Source organism: Ruditapes philippinarum, unplaced genomic scaffold (genome assembly GCF_026571515.1).
Source record: "Ruditapes philippinarum isolate M1 unplaced genomic scaffold, ASM2657151v2 ctg1854_1_1_1_1, whole genome shotgun sequence".
Taxonomy (NCBI): Eukaryota; Metazoa; Mollusca; class Bivalvia; order Venerida; family Veneridae; genus Ruditapes; species Ruditapes philippinarum.
The window spans coordinates 1,102-26,081 of NW_026859335.1; the positions used below are offsets into that span (position 1 = coordinate 1,102).

The 24,980-nt window shown below is 33.0% G+C and overlaps 1 protein-coding gene across 2 annotated transcripts; it reads right to left on the reverse strand.

Moving 5' to 3' along the window:
• Positions 1-1,954: 1,954 nt before the first annotated feature.
• LOC132756116 (calpain-7-like) lies at positions 1,955-24,236 on the reverse strand (the record flags this gene model as incomplete). Of its 2 annotated transcripts, none has more annotated exon segments than XM_060747108.1 (20): positions 1,955-2,029; positions 2,870-3,009; positions 3,565-3,776; positions 4,298-4,373; positions 5,916-6,048; positions 6,528-6,627; positions 7,544-7,688; positions 8,151-8,372; positions 9,663-9,809; positions 10,449-10,542; positions 11,261-11,346; positions 12,479-12,605; positions 14,322-14,408; positions 15,845-16,102; positions 19,013-19,080; positions 19,556-19,672; positions 20,440-20,486; positions 21,717-21,825; positions 22,340-22,509; positions 24,180-24,236. In XM_060747108.1, coding segments are annotated over 19 exon segments (2,378 nt in total), but the record flags the coding sequence as incomplete, so codon positions are not given.
• Between the last annotated feature and the right edge of the window lie 744 nt (positions 24,237-24,980).

Here is a 24,980-nt window from a genome sequence, read left to right on the forward strand (position 1 = left end):
AATTTTTTCCCAGCTTAGAAAATCTAAACTCTAGCTATTTGGGTTTTTTCAAAAAAAGATTTTTTTTAAAGTTTTTCCCAAAAACCATAAAAGGGAAAAATCAATGCCCCCTTGGGGGGGGAAAAATTTTTGGGACCCCAAAGCCGGGCCTCTTATTTGAAAAAATTTGGGTTTAGAAAAACCCTTTAAAAGAACATGTTTCATGTTTAAATTTTATTTATTTTTTAGCTTTTTGGGGTTTCTTTAAAAAAGATTTTTTTTAATTTTTTACTATTTTGCAAAAAAGGGGGGAAAATAAATGACCCCCTGGGGCCCGGGGGCCAATTTTCCCCCCCAAAGGGCTTTTATTTTAACAAACTTGGTAGAAACCCATTAGAAGATTTTTTCATGCAAAACATTTTAAAGGCCAGTTTCCTTTGGGGTTTCTTTAAAAAAATTTTTTTAAAGGTTTTTCACATATAGCATTTTAGGGAAAAATCAATGACCCCGGGGCGGGGAAAATTTTTTTGACCCCAGGGCTTTTATTTGTTAAAACTTGTAGAAACCTCACTAAAAAGATTTTTTCATGAAAATTTAAAGCTCTACCTCTTTGGGGTTTTTTAAAAAATAAGAAAAATTTTAAAGTTTTTTTTTTTTTGGGGTTCCCATGGAATTTAAAAATTTTTTGGAACAATTTTTAAAAGGGGGGGAACCAAAAAAAACATTCCTGAAAGGTTTGGTTTGGAAAATTGGGTTAGTTGTTTATGAAAGATGTCATTTAAAGTAAAAGTTTACGGACAACGGGACGGACGATGGCGTACGCTGACAGCCGGACGACGAGAAACGAAAAAGCGCATCAAAAAAAGCTCACTCTGTCACTTTGTGGACAGGTGAGCTAAAAGTGCAACCCATCCCTCACGCCCCCCTAGACCGGCTTGGGCATTATTTTTATAAGTGCTGGGTATCATGATCCAAAAGGACAACACACTGCCACAATCATCGAAGCAACCCAGCGGTAAATTTTAAAGAAATTTGCAAAGACTTTTTTTGTCCATCTACCTTTGAGATAAAAACAGTGCACTTTAGTAAAAAAGAGATTCCAGCAAATTACTAATTAGAGCATTTAAAAATTTTTAAAAAAAAAAAAATACCAGCCCCAATAACGGCATAAGTCTTACTTCTTTATGACATAATTTCTGAATCATTTGTTTAAACAAGACCTGTCTGAGGACAGCACTTTACTTTTTTAACTGTTGATACGTAGCTAAAAGTAAAGTTTTTTTTAAGTTTGAAGTTATTGACTACACATTTTTTTGAGAAATTGACGTTCAAAGCCAAAAAATTTAAGTAAAGAAATACATGTTTATGCAAATTTTACACAAAGTTACTCATTGGCGAAATTGTTTAGCAAGATATTCCTTCACTGACAGTTGGAAATTAGAAACTTATAGTGCATTTAGGATGGAAATCAGAAAAAAACACTTTGTTTACATTATGCTCCCTTTATGACAAATCATTTCACACACAGCATTACTTACTTCTAGCTTTTATTATCATTTTAAATCCATTATAAAAACATGATTTTAACATGTTTGCCCCTTTTCAAGAAGAGAAAAATATTGCTATCTGAGGCATAAAGTTAACTATGTTTGTAAGCTTTAAAATCAAAAATACTTGGGATTAAACTTTTTATTCAAGCTGTCATAGGCAAGACCTGTTCTCCTGTAGTATTTCAGATGGTTATAGACATAAACTGGAAATGTATAGTTAGGACATATATGCCTGAACATTCCTCAATTACTTCAGTCTACAGACTATCAACATTACAGTGTGCAAGTTCGATGGACTGTCAAGAGCAAATCGATATACCCCTACCACAACAACAGTGGCATAAAAACTGGCCAAAGACATTAGCTAGCTTGATATACAACAACTATTCAATAAAGGAACTAAATAGATTCATTACCTGAAATCCCCTGAAGTTGTTTTTGTAAAGCCACCTGGTACATTAGCACTTACACATACAACCTCAAACCCTACACTGTATTCTCTGTAACACATAAAATAATAGCTTTATTAAAACAATAGCTTTATTGAAACAATAGCTTTATTGAAACAATAGCTTTATTGTAACAATAGCTTTATTGAAACAATAGTTTTATTAAAACAATAGCTTTTTTGAAATGAAATCTTAAACTTGTATATCTTAATATAAATTAAAATGGCATTATACACATCCAAGTGTAAATGGTGGGTATACAGGTAAAAGTCAAAATAAGTTTACATTTTTCCAAAAAATTTCTTTCAATTTTTTAAGTTTACTTCAAAAATCCTTCAGCTTTATCTATTAAAAATTCAATTTAAATTTAAAAGTGGGGCAGGTTTTTTTTAATTTTTTGCAGTTTTTTTCATTTTATCCTTCATTAAACCCAAATTTTTGGTCAATCAACCCCTCATTCTAGTAAAAAATTTTAAAAAAAAAAGCTAAAAACCCTTTAAACCTGGGAGGGAAAACAAGAGGGGTGTCCGTTAAAGACAAACAAGATGGCTATTCTCTAAGCTTGTCCAAGTAAAGTGAAAATAAGTCTGTTAAAAGGTACCTGTGCCCATCATGTAAGATAATCAAAAAGAATAAGTATGTGAAGTTTCAACCTGTTCACTTCAGTGGTTTTACAGATACAAACTTGCACCCAAAAACTAAACCAAAGTGTGATGGCTATGCCAACACCAATGCCTGGGTGAGTATAAAAGCTCCCAATATTTTTAGAAAAGTCAAACTTAAAAAGGGCATAATGTCAATTATAACTTTCATGACTTTTTTTTCAGCATTCATTGCAGATTTATCTCAAAAAGTGAGAAAAAAAGATCTGTACAATTTAGGATAACTTACTTTGGACCAAAGAGTTCAATTAAGACACAGTTATCAGTATTGCTGTTGTCAATTTTCACCTGGTATATTGGGTTATTTTTGTGAGTGTCCGGATAATTACTACAACCACCTGCAGTCGCACCTTTCCACTGACCCGTTAACTGAAAAATATCAAATATTAACATAAATTATTGCTATCATTGAACCACTGAACAAACAGGAATGAATGGAAAACATGGGTAAAAATATGATATCATATGTTAGTTTTTACACTGATATAATAAACACATTTTGGGTCATATTTCAGATGCTCACCTAACCATCTTTCCTGCATAAACAACCAGCAATAGCTAATTTCTCTGCAAATGACTGACTACTCATCCTACATGATTTCTGAATCAGCAGTGAGAGACAAATCATTCTAGCATATCAGACATGATTATCCACTGTTACACCGAGGCTAGAAAAACTCGTCTTATACACCCATGTTAATCGTGAACAATATATGACATCATTTACATGTGTCTTTAATAAACTGTGTTCTTAGTATGGAAACAACAAAATACCACAGTTTTATTGTTTTTAAATTTTGTAAAAACTCATTAGAAGTATAGCTTTTTACTCTTTAATATCAATGAAAAGGTGAAAGAAAATACTTGGTATAGATAGTATAGAAAATATGTTTAAAAGAAAATATTGATAAAACATTGACATACTCGTTTTTCATACTGTTTCTTGTATGGATCAACAATCTTTGTAAGTGAGAACTCGCATGTTGCGAATACCCTGAGTGTATAGTGTATTGTATTGTTTTTCTCGTACTGTGACACAACAAGCGTGTATGTGGCGTTCTTCTTATTCTCTATCAGTTTACACAAGTAATGTGGACTGTTGATTCTTACACCATCTTTATATGGCGGAGGGTCATCTGTTTAAAGGGAAAATATGTATAAAAAAATTGTTGAACAGTGCCTTTCTTTCATAATTTTGACAATCTATTGTGTAAGAGATGAGTTACGGACTTATTTACCTTTGTGATCTAGTGATCTTTAGATGATGGAAGATTACATTTCTAAAATAAATAGCATTGAAACAAAATTCTTTTCTTTGTAGATCTTTGAAACTTTAACATAAATGTATAATAACTGCTTAAAAGTTTACCCTGGATTTTGATCTACTGATTGTTATATCGTCTATGTAAGACAAACATTTTAAATATGTTATAAGAAAACACCTGTTAAAAATAACTTGTAAATTAAAGAGCAAGGCCAAACATCAACTCTGCAATGTTTGATGAAGCTGTATGCAGGTAACTCCAGTATTTAATCATACATATATATTCTGACATTCCTAAAACTTAAAATTACATAGTTTCCAATTTTAAGCAGGAAAAGTCCATCAAACAAAATTGCTGTCAGAGTAAGTTAAAAGGATTTAAACTAAACATACGAGGGTAGAATATCTTTTTCCCACCAGTGTCATACACCAGTAGTGCTATAAACTCACGGTTGTCTGCAAAATCATTCTGTAAGCAACAAAACAGTATTGTATGAACAAAAAATAAAAAACAAATTAATAATCTAAAAACTGTACAAATGCTATAATCTTAAACAGGGAGACAACTCTAAAGTAATGAACCAATAAGTACAAATAACACACATAATTGATATGAGATTGTCTACCATGCTTGTTTGTTTTTCTCTGGTTTTTAAGCCAATTTTATCACAGCTTTGATCATATCTTGGTAGTAGATAATCTAACAAGAGCACCGCTAGGCGGAGCATTATATGCCCGAAAGTGATTTTTTTTTTTTTAGTAAAGATGAAGAATTTGTAAGACATGGGAATTAAATAAAGTATCATTACCTCCTTCACAAAACAATCATCCTTTAAAGTTTCAATATTGTGGTCCAAATGGAACTTAAGTTATGCCCCGGAAACTGTTTTCATTTCTAAGGTAATAGTGACCTTGACCTTTGACCTTGTGACCCCAAAATCAATAGGGGTCTTCTACCCAATGTGGACAATCATACTATGAAGTTTAAACACAGTGGGCCAAATGAAACTTAAGTTATGTTCCGACAACTGTTTTCAGTTTTAAGGTCATAGTGACCTTGACTTTTGACCCCAAAATCAATAGGAGTCTTCTACCTAATATGGACAATCATCCTATGAAGTTTGAATATTGTGGGCCAAATTGAACTTAAGTTATGCTAAAGAAACTGTTTTCAATTTCTAAGTAAAAGTGACCTTGACCTTTGACCTTGTGACCCCAAAATCAATAGGGGTCTTCAACCCAATATGGACAATCATCCTATGAAGTTTGAACACTGTGGGCCAAATGGAACTTAAGTTATGCTCCGGAAACTGTTTTCAGTTTTAAGGTCATAGTGACCTTGACCTTTGGCCTTGTTACCACAAAATCAATAGGGGTCTTCTACCCAATATGGACAATCATCCTATGAAGTTTGAACACTGTGGGCCAAATGTAACTTAAGTCATGCTCCGGAAACTGTTTTCAGTTTTAAGGTCATAGTGACCTTGACCTTTGACCTTGTGACCCCAAAATCAATAGGGGTCTTCTACCCAATATGGACAATCATCCTATGAAGTTTGAATACTGTGGGCCAAATGGAACTTAAGTTATGCTCCGGAAACCAAATTGCTAACAGACGGACGGACAGACGGACGGACGGACGCCAGGGGGTATAACATAATATGCCCGAAATTCTTTCGGGCATATAAAAAGGCTTTCCTTGATGACTTACCAGTCATTACCAACATACAGATTGACCAAGTACTAATCCTACATGATTTCTGACTCAGTGGTGAGAGACAAATAACTACTTAGCTTAATGTCCCAGATCTAAAGTTGCAGAGAATTTTCACCCATCTAGAGGCTTGAACCAAAGACCCCTGGTTAACTGATCAGATGCTCTCTCTATTGAGCTAACTGGTTGGCTGGACCAAAATATGTTGTTATCAATAGAAACTCAACAAACAAACAATAAAAATATCTTGTAAACACAAATGAAATGCTTTCCAAAAACTTATCAATATTTTTGTACCTTATCTGTTATATGTCTGGTTAAGAGACACCAGACAGCTGATGGTTGGTTAGACTTCAGTTCAAGTCTGTATTGTGGGTTGTCACTAATATTGTATCTGTCTTTCTTTGGCCCTTCTTTAGCTTGCCATGTACTGTCAAACAAAAATGTTACAGTCAGTTAAAAAAATATATGTTTTAGAAACACAAAACAGACAACTTAAATAATTTAGGCCACATATTTTTGCTCCATTTTACAATGCACCAACATAATTAAGGTCATATGGTGCCAAAACAGGAAAGATGATTGTTACTAACTTAAACCAACAGCAAGGATCAAAACCACTCACAATTGCTGGAGCTAAGAGATGCATAGGCTCAAGTAATTTGCTCCCATTTAGTTGCCTCTTATGATCATGCAGGGATAAACATGGCTGCAACTTTGATGCCTCAACCCTATAAGGCAACCCCGGAGCCACAAGGGGCATTTTGGCCACATAGAATGCTTTAATAATGTTCAATGAATAATAAAGTTAAAAGAATGAGTGACAAAAAAATCTTTGGAAAAATATTAAAGTTAAATAAGATTTGATAAATATCATTGCAAAGATTTTCTTTCAAATAACAAACATACCTGTGCATGCATGTGGTGTACTTGAACAATTCTGGGTTCCAGTTGATATAGATGACATCATAAAAATGGATTAGTGATTCATAATCTATCCAAAACACACCTGAAAATCACATTTGGTATACATAAATAGATACTAAAACTTATTTTCTTTTCAGCTTTTCTTCTTCACTGTTTGTTATTATAAATATATGTAAGATAATCCATTTAAAACAGAATTCTGTTCCTATGAATTAAAGAGATCATATACATGTAGTTTGAACAGTAAAAATACCAGAAAAGGTGAAGAACAACATGCATAACTAAAGCTGACAAATAATGCCTAATCTACATTATTGTACAACAAATACCATTTTAAAATCTATTCAAGCAAGCATGTTTTATGTGATTTACAACTTCTATTCAAATCAATTTCATTTCAATTTTGGAAAAGGAAGGGATTTGTGGGGTTTGGGTATTGATGTTTATTGAAATTACAGTCAACCCTGTTAACACAAGCCATCCAATGGAGAGACAAAACCTGGTCTATATAGACAAGTGGTCTTTGTTGAGAGGTTACTTTATTCAAAATTATTAATGAAGGGTTATAAAAAAGTGGCCTTTATTTACAAGGTTATCTTTATTCAGATGTGGTCTTTAACAAAGGTTTGACAGTATATAGATAAAAATAGTGACTTGCAAGCTTTTACTGACTTAAATTAACTAAAAATGTGACCACTTATATTGTTCAAGGCAGAGTCAACAATGTTAAACAAATAATCAGTCAAATTGAATATTGGTTCATACAGAATTTATTTCAATTCGATTGTGTAAGAAGCTACAAGCTTACAGACACACTTTCGAATCTGTTCCTGAACCAACCAGTACTGAGCAATGAGTGTACAGTTTCTTGCTCAAGAAAACAACCACTTGCCCCTGATGGGGTTTGAACCCATGCAGCCAGCGATCATTAGATCACTAGTCTGACTTGTTAACCACTCGGCCATGCCGCTGTTTTAAATCTAATATTGTAAGTTTACCATTGTCAAACATTTGAGCACTTTTCGGGTCATAGTTGAGAGCTTTCTGTAACTCTGGTGTCCAATTTGTAAGATCATTCTCACAGTACCTTCCCTTCCATCTTAAATGGTTCCATGGATTCTTTAACATCAGCAGCCTCTTGCCCTATACAGTTATATATTATTTATAATTGAACATTCCAAAAAATCTTACTAATGTACATCTATTTCAATTTATTGGTTGGGTTTAAATCGCTCCAACACTTTTTAACAAGACTTTCCAGCTTTGCTGGTGGGTAGAAATGTTAGGTGTCCTTCTGTGTATTATTTCAGACACAGAACAAATGACCTTCCCCAAGCTTGCTGGATAGCTTCCTCACAAAAGAGTCCAAAGTCCCTGGTGGGATTCAAGAACACCTCTAAGTATTCTTATTCTATTCCGAGTTTAAAAATATAAATACAATATTTCCAATGTTTTAGTTTATAAATAGGCTTATAAGAAAATGAATATTACATTCAGTCATATACATATTTTCTACTTCCATACTTAAATTTTATGTCCTCCGTGTAAAAATTCAAAGAAAAAAAAAACCAAATCAATTACAATCAACAAGCTTAATTAACTGACCTTGACTTCTCTAATATCTAACATTGCATAAGCATGAGTTGGCACAAGTCCCGCCCTATCAGCTTCCGCATCATTGAGATCTCCAGTTGCCATGGTAACAAGACAATGACCTTTGTGAAATCGGTCAAGGATACGCTTGAACTCCTTGTCTTTATCAAAAATGTCATTGCTCATGGAAACACGCTCAGGAATCCAGCCCGTCAGTGCATTCAGATCTATATTCTGTAACACAACAACAACAACAAAATTGTTCACCATATATTATTCTACAGCAGTAATAGCATTTCTTAGACAATGACAAAGCAGTTTAACTGTGACAACACTAAATATCTTTAATGGTCTTGTGAATTGTTAAAGTTGGACAAATCTAGTCATCACCTTAAAGGAAAATTCTAAAATAAGTACTGACTGAATAGCAAACAGTGCAGACCATGATTATAAGACATGGGTGTACAAGTACCAGCTGATCTTTGTCTGCACTAGCCTCACAGATAGAACAAGAGCTGTCGGTAGGACAGCAACGCTCGACTATTCTTAGTGCTTGATAGTAAAAAAAATGCTTGATACAGTTACCTCCTCCTGTTTACAGGTTGGGGTCATGATGGTGAACAAGTGTGCAAAGTTTATAAGCCATATGTCAATTGACTTTGAAAATATTTGAACTATTACAAAAACTTTAACATAAATTCCAAGTCGAAAAAGGGGCATAATTCTGTCAAAATGCTTGATACAGTTACTTCCTCCTGTTTACAGGTCGGGGTCATAATGTTAAACAAGTGTGCAAAGTTTCAAAGCCATATGTCAATGGACTTTGAAAATATTTGAACTATTACAAAAACTTTAACGTAAATTCTAAGTCGAAAAAGGGGCATTATTCTGTCAAAATGCTTGATAGAGTTACCTCCTTCTGTTTACAGGTTGGGGTCATGATGGTGAACAAGTGTGCAAAGTTTCAAAGCCATATGTCTATGGACTTTGAAAATATTTGAACTATTACAAAAACTTTAACATAAGTGGTTACGCCGACGCGGACGCGGACGCTCGGGTGACTGCAATAGCTCTACTAATTCTTATCGAATAGTCGAGCTAAAAAGTTGCCGCAGGCTTTGGGAAGTTACCGAAGTAAGAGCCTAATTCAGAAACACCAATCTATGTTAAAGGAACTCCACTAAAGTCCAAAAGCCTTAAAACATAAAAAAAAAATAATTTCTTATGTAGTTTAGGTAGTGCACTTTTAACAGAAATTTATGCAAAAGATATTAAAAAATATACTCGAAAATAAATTGAAAATCATATTTTTGTGCTACTCATAGCCCGATTTGAGTGAAAATCGTTCTGGAAAAAAGGAATGAGCAAACGATCTGAAATTTTGCACATGAGTTATTGGTCAAGATCTACATCAAATAGAACATTAAACTGCAAAAATGAGTCTGAGGCCCATCATGTCAGAATACCTTAATGGAGTCCTTTAATATTTTACAGATTTAAGACATTTTACCACAGTATACTTACAGAGTTAGATCCAGGGAAGTCATAACCTCCCATAACTTTCATGTATGCCTTCTCAAGAATAGATACCCAAAGTTCATTTCTATTGTTAGAGTAGGAACACAGTAATTCTCCATGTTGATCTATTGGCAGAAAGTCATCTACAATCACCTTGTGAGGGAAAGAAAAAAAATCTAACCATTATTGACAATTTACAAAATACTATGCACTTAGGTCTTACAAACTTTCTTCTATTTGGAATAAAAACAGTTATGTAGGCAAAAATAAATTTAACAATTATAAAACTATTCTAGCATTTTAATATGGTGACTGATTCTTTTTGCAGATCATGTATCATGGCAAGACAAAATAAAAGGCTTTACTACGATATAATTTTTTTATAACCTTACAAGTAAATAAGGATACAAATGTAAGAAGTTTCAACCCATTCTGTTCAGTAGTTTTGGAAATACCAACTTGCATGCATTAACCTAACCAAAGTGTGATGGCAACACTGACACCGATACCAACACCAATACCAATGCCAACACCAATGCCAACACCTATACCAACACTGATACCAACACCAACACCAATACAAACACCAATGCCAACACCAACATGAAAACACCAACATGACAATAACTCTCCCTATTCTTGAAATAGTTGAGCTTAATTCAGTTAATCTCAAAATCAAAATCCAGGCAAGTTCATAGCTCAAATTTAGAATGTATTACAGTACTCAACAAATACCTTATCGACTACATACATTACATGATAATTACACATAGCATTTAAAAGAAAAGATACCTTTCTTAGTACACCATTTATGTTCAGTTTGACCATGTATTTCCCACATGGATTGTACACTGGATCACCATTTTTATTCTGTGGATAAACTATACTGAAATACAAAAGTATAGAAATATAAATACACAAGGTGAGCTAAAAAAACATTTTATAAAAAGTAAAAATAAACATGTTTTTATAAAGTGACCTCAAACCAAAGGTATTACAAAATACCATCAACAATTCAATAAATCTAGTTTGTATCATAGTTTGGGGACCTTTCTGTTGAAAATGTGTCAGAGTTAAATTGTATACATATACATGCACAGTGCGTTAACTGGAGTGCAGGTATTAGTTACCCGCACTCCAGAGCATGCTCATTGATTGGTTCATTTTTGCTGGGGTTTACATATTGTGACGACAGAGAGTGAAAGCGACAGAAATATCATATTCAGATGCTCGTTCATTGGTTACTTTTTACTGGGGTTTCATTTTGTGACAACAGGGAACGTGTTTTTATGTTTGACTATGATACAAAAAAGAAAGAACATCAAAACAATCGGCAACCTGATTTATACTCGGGGGCTACACCCCCACATACAAATCAGATAGCCTCGTGTTTTGATGCTCTTTCTATTACAAATTTTATTTTCAACAACAGGTATACACGTCTTTGAGGCAAAAAGATGGTACTATATCTGGGAGAGATATGCATCTCTCTTGTAGGCAATGAATGAGCATAAAAGATAAAATTGTACATTTATCAGTGACAAATGCATTAAATCAATATTATATAAATAGTTAAAGGTACATTAAATTAAGCATAAGTATACCTGGTAATGAGTTTTTTCTTAAATCTCCTCTCATATTGAGCACTGATTGCAAGAGATGCTACAAAACTGCAGTCTGATACTATAGTCTGAAAGTTATAAACATCATTAATAAACTCTTAGCAATACAAACCAAACAATAATCAATGTCTATTCTAGCATATCACACTAGATTTTCTGGTGTCTGAACCAGTCTTTTCTGGTGTCTGAACCAGTCTGTCTATGTGTATGATGAGCCATGTGCTTTAAATGACATCATTTTGATGCAGCTTAGAATGACATCATTCTCCCTTCCTACTTAGAATTCAATAACTTATATGCTACTATCAGAAAAGAAAAGATGAGAATTTCAGGCCCTCATGTACTGTTTGGCAGAAGCAACATGTACTGTTTGGAAGAAGCTACATGTACTGTTTGGAAGAAGATACATGTACTGTTTGGCAGAAGCTACATGTACAGTTTGGAAGAAGCTACATGTACTGTTTGGAAGAAGCTACATGTACTGTTTGGCAGAAGCTACATGTACAGTTTGGCAGAAGCTACATGTACTGTTTGGCAAAAGCTACATGTACTGTTTGGCAAAAGCTACATGTACTGTTTGGCAAAAGCTACATGTACTGTTTGGCAAAAGCTACATGTACTGTTTGGCAAAAGCTACATGTACTGTTTGGCAGAAGCTACATGTACAGTTTGGCAGAAGCTACATGTACTGTTTGGCAAAAGCTACATGTACTGTTTGGCAGAAGCTGCATGTACAGTTTGGCAGAAGCTACATGTACTGTTTGGCAAAAGCTACATGTACTGTTTGGCAAAAGCTACATGTACTGTTTGGCAGAAGCTACATGTACTGTTTGGCAGGAGCTACATGTACTGTTTGGCAGAAGCTACATGTACTGTTTGGCAGAAGCTACATGTACTGTTTGGCAGAAGCTACATGTACTGTTTGGCAGAAGCTAAGCAGAGGCTTATTACCCCTTTGAACAGTTACCCTAGGGCCAGCCCTTCACATCTGTATGGGTAGCAAGTTAAGATTCTCTCAATTTCAAACCCCAAGCATATTTTTCATCGACTAGTAATTAGTAAAGATAGGCACCCTATGCTTGTATATACATTTGATAAAAAAATTGACATTTGAACGCTTTAAATTTGGCAACAAATGAAAAATTGCTTTATTTAAATAAGTGCAATATATTACATACGTAGTTCAAAACCATCATATACCTGTCTGATGCTAAAACTGGACACGGCAATGATCATTTTAGGATCATCACAGAAGTCTTCTGGTCTTGCCCATCTGCCAAAATTCTGCTTCTGTTTTGGTGACAAAGCCAACTTCCCATCTTTATCACTGTAAGATTGTATATATTAATTTTTTTAAGCACAATAATACTTCTTTTATGTTAAATCTTAAAGAAAGCAAGTATTGTATATTCTATAATAAACACGCCCGCCTTTTTTGACAAAAAACAAAATCACTGAGTTACCATAACAATAGCAAATTATTACTATAAATCAAAGAAAATTAGCACATGTATTACACAGCTGGTGCTTCCAGTGTATGTAATGTAAATAATTCAGCAGTAAATAACACAAAAACTTTATATTATTTATATTTTGAAAATTTTAACTTTCTTTGTATTTCCTATTAACATCCCATTTTTGGAAAATGTAATGCCCAGTGGATCGTGTAGTAGTTGATATATGGTAGTTACTTTGATTTATTATTTGTTCAAGTATGAAGAGGCTTTTGAAAAATTATTAAGATTCGTCATTACATATTGAGAAAAAAAACAAGCATTATTAATAACTGATTTTCTTAAACAAGAGCTGTCGGTAGGACAGCAACGCTCGACTATTCTTAGTGCTTGATAGTAAAAAAAATGCTTGATAGAGTTACCTCCTCCTGTTTACAGGTTGGGGTCATGATGGTGAACAAGTGTGCAAAGTTTCAAAGCCATATGTCAATGGACTTTGAAAATATTTGAACAATTACAAAAACTTTAACGTAAATTCTAAGTCGAAAAAGGGGCATAATTCTGTCAAAATGCTTGATAGAGTTACCTCCTCCTGTTTACAGGTTGGGGTCATGATGGTGAACAAGTGTGCAAAGTTTCAAAGCCAAATGTCAATGGACTTTGAAAATATTTGAGGTATTACAAAAACTTTAACATAAATTCTAAGTCGAAAAAGGGGCATAATTCTGTCAAAATGCTTGATAGAGTTACCTCCTCCTGTTTACAGGTTGGGGTCATGATGGTGAACAAGTGTGCAAAGTTTCAAAGCCATATGTCAATGGACTTTGAAAATATTTGAGGTATTACAAAAACTTTGACGTAAATTCTAAGTCGAAAAAGGGGCATAATTCTGTCAAAATGCTTGATAGGGTTACCTCCTCCTGTTTCCAGGTTGGGGTCATGATGGTGAACAAGTGTGTAAAGTTTCAAAAGCCATATGTCAATGGACTTTGAAAATATTTGAACTATTACAAAAACTTTAACGTAAATTCTAAGTCGAAAAAGGGGCATAATTCTGTCAAAATGCTTGATAGAGTTACCTCCTCCTGTTTACAGGTTGGGGTCATGATGGTGAACAAGTGTGCAAAGTTTCAAAGCCATATGTCAATGGACTTTGAAAATATTTGAACTATTACAAAAACTTTAACGTAAATTCTAAGTCGAAAAAGGGGCATTATTCTGTCAAAATGCCTGATAGAGTTACCTCCTCCTGTCTACAGGTTGGGGTCATGATGGTGAACAAGTGTGCAAAGTTTCAAAGCCATATGTCTATGGACTTTGAAAATATTTGAACTATTACAAAAACTTTAACATAAGTGGTTACGCCGACGCCGACGCTCGGGTGACTGCAATAGCTCTACTTATTCTTATCGAATAGTCGAGCTAAAAAATATCAAAAAAAGTCACATTGAACAATAATTCAAAACTCTCAAATCAGATGAGTTGCAACTCTACCCAGTTTCAAAGATGAACATAATCAGTATTTTGGAAGCATACATATAAAAAAAATATTGACAGGGTGAGCATGTTTCTATCAGGGATCAACTTACCTGAAGGGGACTGGAAAAGCAAATCTTTCTTTCATATCAACAGACAGGAAAGGAACATATAATCTGCCATTAACATCTGAGGTAATCCTACAGAAAGAGATTTTAAAGATATATTAAATAATAATAATAACAAAATAAAACATAAAATGAGAGAGTATGGATGAAAGGAAACCAAATGTGTGAAATTACAAAACCAGATTTATTCTTATCTGAAATACAACCCAGTATGGTAAGCATAATTCATGGATTCAGAAGTGTCATTTACAAGATGTTACATGACCTCATAAAAATGTATGTGTGTATGTTTTTTTTATTATTTTTATTTTTTTAATAATTTTTTGCTAATGCATGAAAAACAAATGAAGTGTAAAAGCATTGTTTTCGTTTATTCGTTTATACTATAGTTTAAGCAACAGACATATAATCTAAGAATTGCTTGTTGTGTCGGTTTAAACCTCATCAATGGCTAGCTGTTGTTTTCTTGAGCAAGACAAGAGCGATCAGTAATCACATGTGTCGCCTCATAATGGCCAATTTCATGTTGGGACAAATTTTGTGACAGACGGACAGACAGACGGACAGTGCACAACTAGACTTGGTACTGATCAATCATGTAAAGTTTGGATAAAATTGCACCAGTAGCTTATGAGGCGTAGTCCGGACAAGCTTTTGCGTATCTGGCAACACACAGAAAAAAACACCTTTTTATCAAAGGGCCATAACTCGGCCAAAAATCATTCAACCGGAAAACCCTTGCAATATGCGCAAGGACTTGAGCTACAGATCAATCCTGTAAAGTTCCATTGAAATTGCATTAGTGGTATAAGAGAAGTAGTCCGGACAAACTTTAAAATTAAAAATTATTAAAGGGCCATAACTCTGACAAAAATCATTGAACTGGAAAATGCTGACAATATGCACAACTAGACTTGATACTGATCATTCCTGTAAAGTTTGGATGAAATTGCACCAGTAGTTTATGAGGGGTAGTCCGGACAAGTTCTGTGACGGACAGACGGACAGACGGACAGACAGACGACGGAGAAGTGATCCCTATATGTCGCCACTACTCCGTAGAGGCGACACAAAAAATCACCCTCATTGCTTAGGACTGGCTGAATGAAGTAACAGATTCAAGAGAGTGTGTCTATAAACTTATAGCTTTCAACAGCTTATAACATCAAACTAAAATAAATACTTTATAAACTACACACATTTAGTTCAATATTTCATCATTAAAAAGTCAGGACAAGGCTGTCAGTAGGACCATCTCTCAAAATCCATGTCAGAGTTATGGGCCTTGGATAGTGACCTCCTATTATGCTCTCAATAAGTGTGTGAAGTTTCAACCCATTCCCTTCAGCAGTTCTGGAGATACCAAATTGCAAGCAAAATCTAATCAAAGTGTGATGCCAACACTAATACCGATGCCATGGTGAGTACAGCAGCTATCCCTATTCTTCGAATAGTGGAGCTAAAAAATAAATTTCATTTCACTTACACATACAGCATACATATCTTACCTTAACACATCAATTTCCTCTTTAGTATAAGCATTACGTCCAACATTTATTACACCTGAAGTCCCTTTCTGTGACCTTGCCCTTGTTACATTTGGTACTGAACCCTGTGACCCTTGCTCCTCATCATCACTGCCGGCGAATGCCCCAAACCCAAGCGGAGGGACAACTTTGCCGGCAGAATTCATTGGTTTATTGGTGGGGGTCACAACAGGGGTAACTTCTGATTTAGGAGATAGTTTCTTTTTTAAATCTTCTGCTCTGAAATAAGTTTCAAATGGTTACTCTACAATATCATACTTTAATTACAATGTTATATCTCTGCATAATAAAAATAATACAAATAATTACAATGAATTTAACAAGAGCTGTCGGTAGGACAGCACGCTCGACTATTCTAAGTGCTTGATAGTAAAAGAGCCTTGATAATGTTAAATTTTTTAAGTTCACAAAAGGGCTAATTTTTTTTTATAAATTCATGTTATAGGCCTTAGAGAGAGTCTAATTATACAGTATTGGCTTGACTATTCGGAAGGTAATGACTCAAGGGTGTTTTATTGAGTATAATAATACTAATTACCAATGAATACATAAATTTGACAGAAAAGGTACAAAGGCTTGTTATTAAGATGTTTTATCAAGTAAATCACTGCTTTATTATTATGAATGCATAAAATTGTCCCAAAAAAGGCACAAACCCTTCAGTAGTTATTGAGATAACAGCTTACAAGCAAAACTTTACCATGAATTTCTAAGTTGAAAAAGGGGAGAAAAATCAGTTTAAATGCAAGATAGAATTATGGATCTTTGTCAGTGACCTACAATTATGACCCTAAATGCATATGTGAAGTTTTAAATTAATATCTTTAATAGTTATTGAGATATGTAAAACTTGCATGTAAACATTAACCAAAAGACTAAGTAGAAAAGGGGATATGAATCAGCCTTAATGCAAGATAGAGTTATGGAACTTGGTCAGTGACATACAATTATGACCCTCCAATTATGACCCTAAGTGCATGTCTAAAGTTTCAAGTAAATATCTTTGAAGACCTTTAACCTTTAACCAAAATTTCTAAGTTTCAAAGGGGCAAATAATTCTGCAAATATTGCAGGCAGAGTTATGCAATTTTGCAAACTGATGTACATTGTCACTATAAAAAAGTATTTTAAATTTTAATTGAATATCTCAAGCAATAATCGAGATATTTGACTTTACAAAAAAACTTTAACCAAAATTTTTAAGTTCCAAATGGGCATAATTCTGTCAATATTGTAGGCAGAGTTATCCAACTTGTCAATCTGATGTACCTTGTTACTATAAATAAGTATTGTAAGTTTCAATTGAATATCTCAAGCAATAAAATTGAGATATTTGACTTTACAAAAAACTTTAACCAAAATTTCTAAGTTAAAAAGGGGCATAATTCTGTCAATATTGTAGGCAGAGTTATCCAACTTGACTATCTGATGTACCTTGTTACTATAAATAAGTATTGTAAGTTTCAATTGAATATCTCAAGTAATAATTGAGATATTTGACTTTACAAAAAACTTTAACCAACGCAGACGCTGACGCCGACGCGACTACAATAGCTCTCATATTCTTCGAATAGTCGAGCTAAAAACTGAATAAGACCCAGAAAGACTTTTTTTATTCTCAAATGCCTTTTATCTTTGAAGTTCTTTTATAGTTAACAAAAAGTTACTCATTGGCTAATAACCTAAACCATCTTTTCTTGTGTTGCTTTATGGCAATTAGTACAGTTATAGTGATTTGGTATTTTGTATGGAAGTCTAAATACTACTTTGTTTACATTTTGCTACCTTCATGACAAACATGAAAATAACAATTAACTAGAAATGTGATGTCACGCCATGGATGCCCCCGCATCTCCAAAATTTCAAATGTTATAATATTTTGTTCAAAATTTGTTTGCACAAATTATTTTTTCATTTTAAGTTCAAGCCCTTAAAACTATTCAATGTTAACACAAACCATTTTTACATAAAGTTCAAGGCACTGAAACTATTCAGTGTTTACCTTTTGTAAATTTCATATCCAAAATAATGGCTACAAACATTTCCACAAAAGTATGAGTGCTGAAAATGAAAATTCAAAATTTTTCCAACATTCAAGAAAGATAACTTTGTCCAAAATCATTGAACCAGGACCTAATTCAAACTTGAACTGGTTATTCCTAAGATGTATTTATATGTCAAATTTGAGTTGAATATGTACAACCATTGGGGAGATAATGAACGGAAACCTAAAATTTATGAATTTTTTTTCAAAGTTCAAGGATGATAACTCTGTCAGCTATCATTAAACCATGACCAAATTCCAAATTGACCAATGCATTCTTGTGAAATATCCATATCTTTAATTTGAGTTGAATATGTACAACTGTTGGGGAGATAATGAATGGGAACTGAAATTTTACTTTCTTTTCAAGGTTGAAGGGACATAACTCTGCCAAAATCATTGAACCGTAACAAAATTCGAACTTTCCCTGCGCATTTCTTTGGCGTATCCATATGTCAAATTTGAGTTGAATGTGCAACACCCTAGAGGAGATAATGATGGAAACTGAAAATTTCATGACATATCCATATGTCAAGTTTGAGTTGGATGTGTAATTGCGTTGGGGAGATAATGAACAAAAACTGAAAATTTAATATTATTTTCAAAGTAAAAGGCGCATAACTCTGCCAAATATAATCTAATCATGACCAAATTCGAACTTGACCTGTATTTTCTCATGACATATCCATATGTCAAATTTAAGTTGAATGTGTGCAACCATTTCTAAGATAATGAACGGAAACTGATGATGACGGAATGACAGAATGACGGAAGGATGGAAGGACGGAATGACGGAACAAGGTAACACTATATGCCCCAGCCATTATATGGCAGGGGCATAAAAAATAAAATTTAAAGCATTTCTGGAGCATTATGGGCATTTCAATCTTGACAAAAACCATTCAACATTTTAAGGAAAATTTCCAAAGTAAGTGCTGACTAAATAGCAAAAAGAGAAAACATTGATCAGATGGCGCATATGCAAAAACACGCCGTCAAACCCTGGTCTGCTCTTGCTGCATGGGTACAACTTTATCAAAGTGGAGGCATGCACCTTCAATCTATATAATTGGCAATTACTATACCTATCCAGAGCTTGTGAAGCAAGTTTCTTCACCTTTTCTTGTAATGCTGCATCTTTTGTTCCATTTCTCTGCAAAAAGAAAATCAAAATTATGAATTAACTATCAATCCCAAATTTGACAAACAATAATCTGCAGTGTACAGATGCAACTTACTATTTTTAGACATAATTTTATGTACAGATATAACTTACTATTTTTTGAAATAATTCTACAGCTTCAGTGTACATAATGTAACATAATTCTACACCTTCAGTGTACATACTGTAAATTACTTTCTAAAGCCTCTGTGTACATTATGTTACTTACAATTTTTAGAGATAATTCTAAAGCTTCTGTGTACAGATGTCACTTACTATTTTTAGACATAATTCTAAAGCTTCAGCGTACATAATGTAACTTACTATTTTTTATACATAATTCTAAAGCTTAAGTGTACATAATGTCACTCACTATTTTTAGACATAATTCTACAGCCTCATGTACAGATAGAACTTACTATTTTTAGACATAATTCTACAGCTTCAGTGTACAGATAGAACTTACTATTTTTAGACATAATTCTACAGCTTCAGTGTACAGATCAATAGCTTCCTGTCCATTTCCCATCTCATCTTCTTCAAATGCCTGTTTTAATAAAAATTTGGCTCTTTCCATGTCACACTGAAATTATAAGATATGAAAATAAATAATTTATTATCTCATTTAAATACTTTTTTCTGTGTAGCTGTATTAAAATCATTTTTTACCTACATTTGTAACCAATGGAATTGTAGTTTACAGAACCTTCAGCCAAATAAGGATGTTCACTATTTGTTTAAAGAGTTTAAAAACAAGATTTGTAATTTTTAGTTTTAATGTCTCTAAGAATAAAAATTTCATAAAACTATTTATATACTTTAAAAAATAGGTAAAACCAGGCCAAATATCATATAGATATAAGATATACTGTAAGTTTAATTGAAAATATAACTGTTTTAAAATCGTCACCATGGTCTGTAAATACTAATAATAGACTGAGTCTATGTTATTCTTGGTATGGTAACTTTTCTGTACAGTTTTCTGTAAAAGCTTAACTAAGTGTGAAGGCGATACTGACACATATGTCAAAGCCTGGGTGAGTACAATAGCTCTCCCTATTCTTCAAATTGTCAAGCTGAAAACTAGATATCTGAACAGTTAATATATATCACTGATATAATCTGTAGGAGTAATAATGCTTTAAACAGACTCCTTTGTCACTTGTGTATCTCAATTTACATCTCGGGTTTTCCAATTCATGTTTAAACAGTGACAACATGGTTTATATAGTCAAGATAATATTAATGACAGTGAAAATGGAAGATAAATGGACCTTTGTTTAAATGAATTGTTTCAAAAACCTTTGTTTATATGACCATTTGTTTCAAAGACCATACAGCAAACCATACCTGATGTGATGACATGGTTTGATTCATAGCCTGGGGATTTCTTGAATCTGAAAAACAAGAATAATTCCTAATCAGTTGCTACCACACCTGACTACCTCAGTGGATAGAGCTATATGTACACAGACCTGGGAACTTTGGGTTTGTTGTTTTAATCCTTCAATATGGATAACAACAACATTTTTCATGCAAGATGAACCCCTGATAACCTCAATTTCTATTTCAACTGAATAATGTTGAGAAGTTGGAAATTACTTGTGGAAAAGAGATTAGTACCACAGACACTTGGGGTTTTATATACTGATCATATATGTGTATATCAAAAAAAAACTTAATATAAACTGTTTTGAAAAAATTTCATATTTCAACGTCTATAATAATTATTTTAGATGTTGAAATATGAATTTTTTTCAAAACGGCTTATATTAAGTTTTTTTATGTATATGATCAGTACATGTGCTGGGATTGACAAATATGCATTTTATTTTTTTAGATTTTAAAGGCGTTTTGAGCTCCAAACCCCAAGTGTGTATTATTATAGATGTTGAAATATGAATTTTTTTCAAAACGGCTTATGTTAAGTTTTTTTGATGTATATGATCAGTACATGTGCTGGGATTGACAAATTTGCATTTTATTTGGATTTTAAAGGCGTTTTGAACTCCAAACCCCAAGTGTGTATTATTATAGATGTTGAAATATGAATTTTTTTCAAAACGGCTTATATTAAGTTTTTTTGATATATATGATCAGTACATGTGCTGGGATTGACAAATATGCATTTTATTTTGAGCTCCAAACCCCAAGTGTCTGTGATTACTACTAGTACAGATTTCGTGAAGACTTATGAGGTATATGTTTGCCATTTCACCCGGCTATGCCTAAAATATGTTCAAGCTATCACAAAACTAAATGAAATAATCATAAGAATCACTCCCTGAAAGTACTAGTACAACGGGATACTGTAACTTTATGAACTGGAATCAAGCATTTCACTTACTTCCATTCCAGTATATTTTGTAAGTTTCAAAGTTACTCATTCCTAGTAGCCTTTACAATGTGATTTTAATATGACATATAACAAATATGTTGAAAAGGTTAAAACTGTGCTATCTTGTTATTAAGTATTTTTCCCGCAATTCATTATAAATTCCAATTGTAGAGTTTAACTTAAAAACTTAATTAAATAGTTTTTGGGTTGTATTTATCATGATTCATCATCAAATGTCAGGATTTATAACAATTAAAGCAACATATTCTGGAATTATGTCCACACTTACTGATTTTCTTCAGTTCCTCTGCCCTTGTTATATACTGTTGAGCTTTATCTACAATACCAGGCATTTTAGAACCACTCATTGCAGCATTCAATAACGCTTGAGCAGCTTCCTGATAATATACAATACGAAATTCAAGACCTTATATATTGTTACCATGAAATACAATAAAAACAATGTAGTAACACTTCATGTCTTACTCCTAGAGTCCCTCTGTATAAAAACATGGAAAAGCACTTAAACCATCATAATCAAATATATTTAGTTAAAAATAATATGTTGAAATTTTCGGAAAAAATCCCTGGCAGATATCATATTTCATCAATGTAAAAAACAAAACACACACAAAGCCAGTGTATCAATAGGCATAATTTTACAGCTATGACAAATATGTTGTTTTTTATTTCATTTATATATTTGAAAGGTTTCATTTCATCTTAACAATGACAAAATAAAATGAATCTGTTAAAATATCTATGTCCAACAATATCCACTTATGAGATCACCCAACAATTGAAGTCATTTTGATAATGACCTACTGATGGTCTTGGGAGAGGGTTTTACGGTACTAATAAACTTAAAAATTTTTATACAAACAAATCAACCTATGATCACTTGATTCTTACAGTGTAAAAGAATATTGCCATTGAATGCTTATTGTGCTGGTCACATGTGACAGCTTGTTGAGCAAAGGAAATTCCATCTTTCTCCAGTGTGTCTGGGTCAGCACCATTGTTTCCATCGAAACCCGGGTCTGTCATGCTGATAGTTTGTATCTTATACCATTACAACATTCCTGTAAAGCAGAAAAAAAAATTGTGGAACCTGATCTTGCATGCAAAACAGCAATTTTTCACCAAATGTAACAAGAGACCTCCCAATTGATTTTTTTTAATCACACATTTTCCAGAGAACTTTTCCCAAAAATCTGAACAAACTCCAAATTTTTTTACTTCCCAAATTAGCAATTTTAATAATAATTCTTCCCAAAATCAGGAGGCTAAGGCCTTTTTCAAATTTAGTGAAAAAAACCACTGCAAAACTTAAACCAGAAAATTTTAAAAAGGGATATAACTCAGTCCTAATCCTTGCTAAATTTAAGTGCATTGGATAGTGATCTCCAGTTATGACCTTGTTATGTGAAGTTTTGAGTAACATTTAACCTTCACATGCTGATTGATGAAATAAGATGTACATGTAGTTGCACGCAAAATTTCACTCACTGTTACACAAATTATCAGGCTTATATTTCCTAATAAAGTTGAAATGAGTTGGTAAAAGTAAATGCATTGTTATTGTGACTGTAGACAGTAGTCAATGTTGAAAAATTTAATAACTGTTATCCGCATATGGCTGATTTAAACTTTTCAACATTTTTGTTTCCTACCATAATCAGCCATATTGAAACTATATATGTTGGTGCAGTACAATTTATGCATCAGCATTAGATCTTTTTCTCTGAAAGTGATCATTATACATTTATGCCCTATACAAATATGTTTACAAGTTGTTTTAGTATTTTAAAATAAAAGAGTATTTTTTATTAAGCAATGATAACAAGTACATCGCTGCCTAGGTGGATTACATGGCAGTGGTGACATATAAATGGACATGTATGTAAGGTGACAAATTTAATTTCAGTTAGTGTTAGCATGTTCATTTTGCATTAATCTTTCATTGGCAATTCTATTTCTTTCAAATCATTACTAATTAAATTGATTAAATGCATAAGATCTAAAACTACACATTTTTGAAGTCATCTGAAAAATGTAAAATATCAGAACAATCATAATGAAGGATAAACATGAAATAGGTTTTCGTATAAGTCTTATAATTAGGACTAACCAACTGTCAGCCATTTTACATATGATTTATATGATATGCAACTGATAAGAATACATGTAGGCAGTGGCTTGTTGGTTCGGACACTGCATATTGGAGTAAACTTTAGGGTCAAGCATTGTTCCTGGGCAGGCTGTCAAGCAGTTTACCAGTACTAGTTGCCTTCACTTTCGCAAGGAACTGAAACTTCTGTACATGCCAGAGCACAGGTACAGTGCGAATGACTGTAGAAAGGATTTCATGATCAATCACAACGAAAGTGACCTGAGCTGCGCTGTCTGGGAATCGAACCAGTGTCGTCTGATTCACAGTCCAACGCTCTACCTATTGAGCTCAAAAATATGAAAATCAAGAAGAATATGCATATATAATTATATCTTACATCTTATAAATCATTCATCACTGAGTCATTGGTATTTTTTTACTTTTTAAATTATTCTCTGTTAATGTTATCAGTTTTTATTTTTTATCTTTGGTAGAATAAAACAATCTAAAGTAAACATTAACAAAGTCTGTATAAATTTCAATAAATAAAAGAATGTTATCAATCACTTTCTGAACCAATATAACTAATTTAAATGAAATATATACTCGTTTAAGGTTCGTAAATAAATAAATATTTACTTTCGATTTCCTACTCACTGAACGCTTGAACGTTATCTGTATAGCGTCTGGGTGCAAAATAGGTTTGAAGCTATTTTCCGTACCATAACCGTACGCATCTTTAGGTTGCAGAGAACTAAATATAAATATAGAACAGTTAACACGTACTGTTCATTGATAGTTTAAACACATATTACACTGCCAATTTGACAAAGTAAACTATGTAAAAGTCATTAGTACTTTGTTTGCAGATATTGGTTCATTTTGAGACACTTCACCTCCTAGGAAAGGCGATGTTAATAATGTCGATTCAGGGCTTTTCTTTACAATATGTTTTTAGCAAAATATTGTATTTCTGTATTAAACAAACTTAATTTCGTTGTACATTTCTAAAAACCGAGCATTCAATTTTCTCAACATATTAGTTTAATAGATCAAACACTAAAATAAGCTATATATTGCTTTTAAAAATGAATTCATACTCGTGCTTATACCTCTAATCTAACAGTAATGTATCTTAAATTTAGTTCATGAATACTTGTCATAAACATAGTATGTATAGTAAGAAAGCAAGAACAAGTCGATATGATATGTATAGTTTAGTTTAGATATTTATATTTTGTTACCATTTATTTGAAATTTGTTAAATACTGATTACTGCAGTACGGAGAAAGTTTTCAATAAAAAGCTTTACAAGCTTCCTACTCAATCCGTAAATTTTATTTCATGTACTTTATTATGTAAATGTATGAATTATAAATAAAATATAGTTTAAACTAAAAACCGATTCGGATTTAAGGCTGCAGAGTATTCAATAATTGG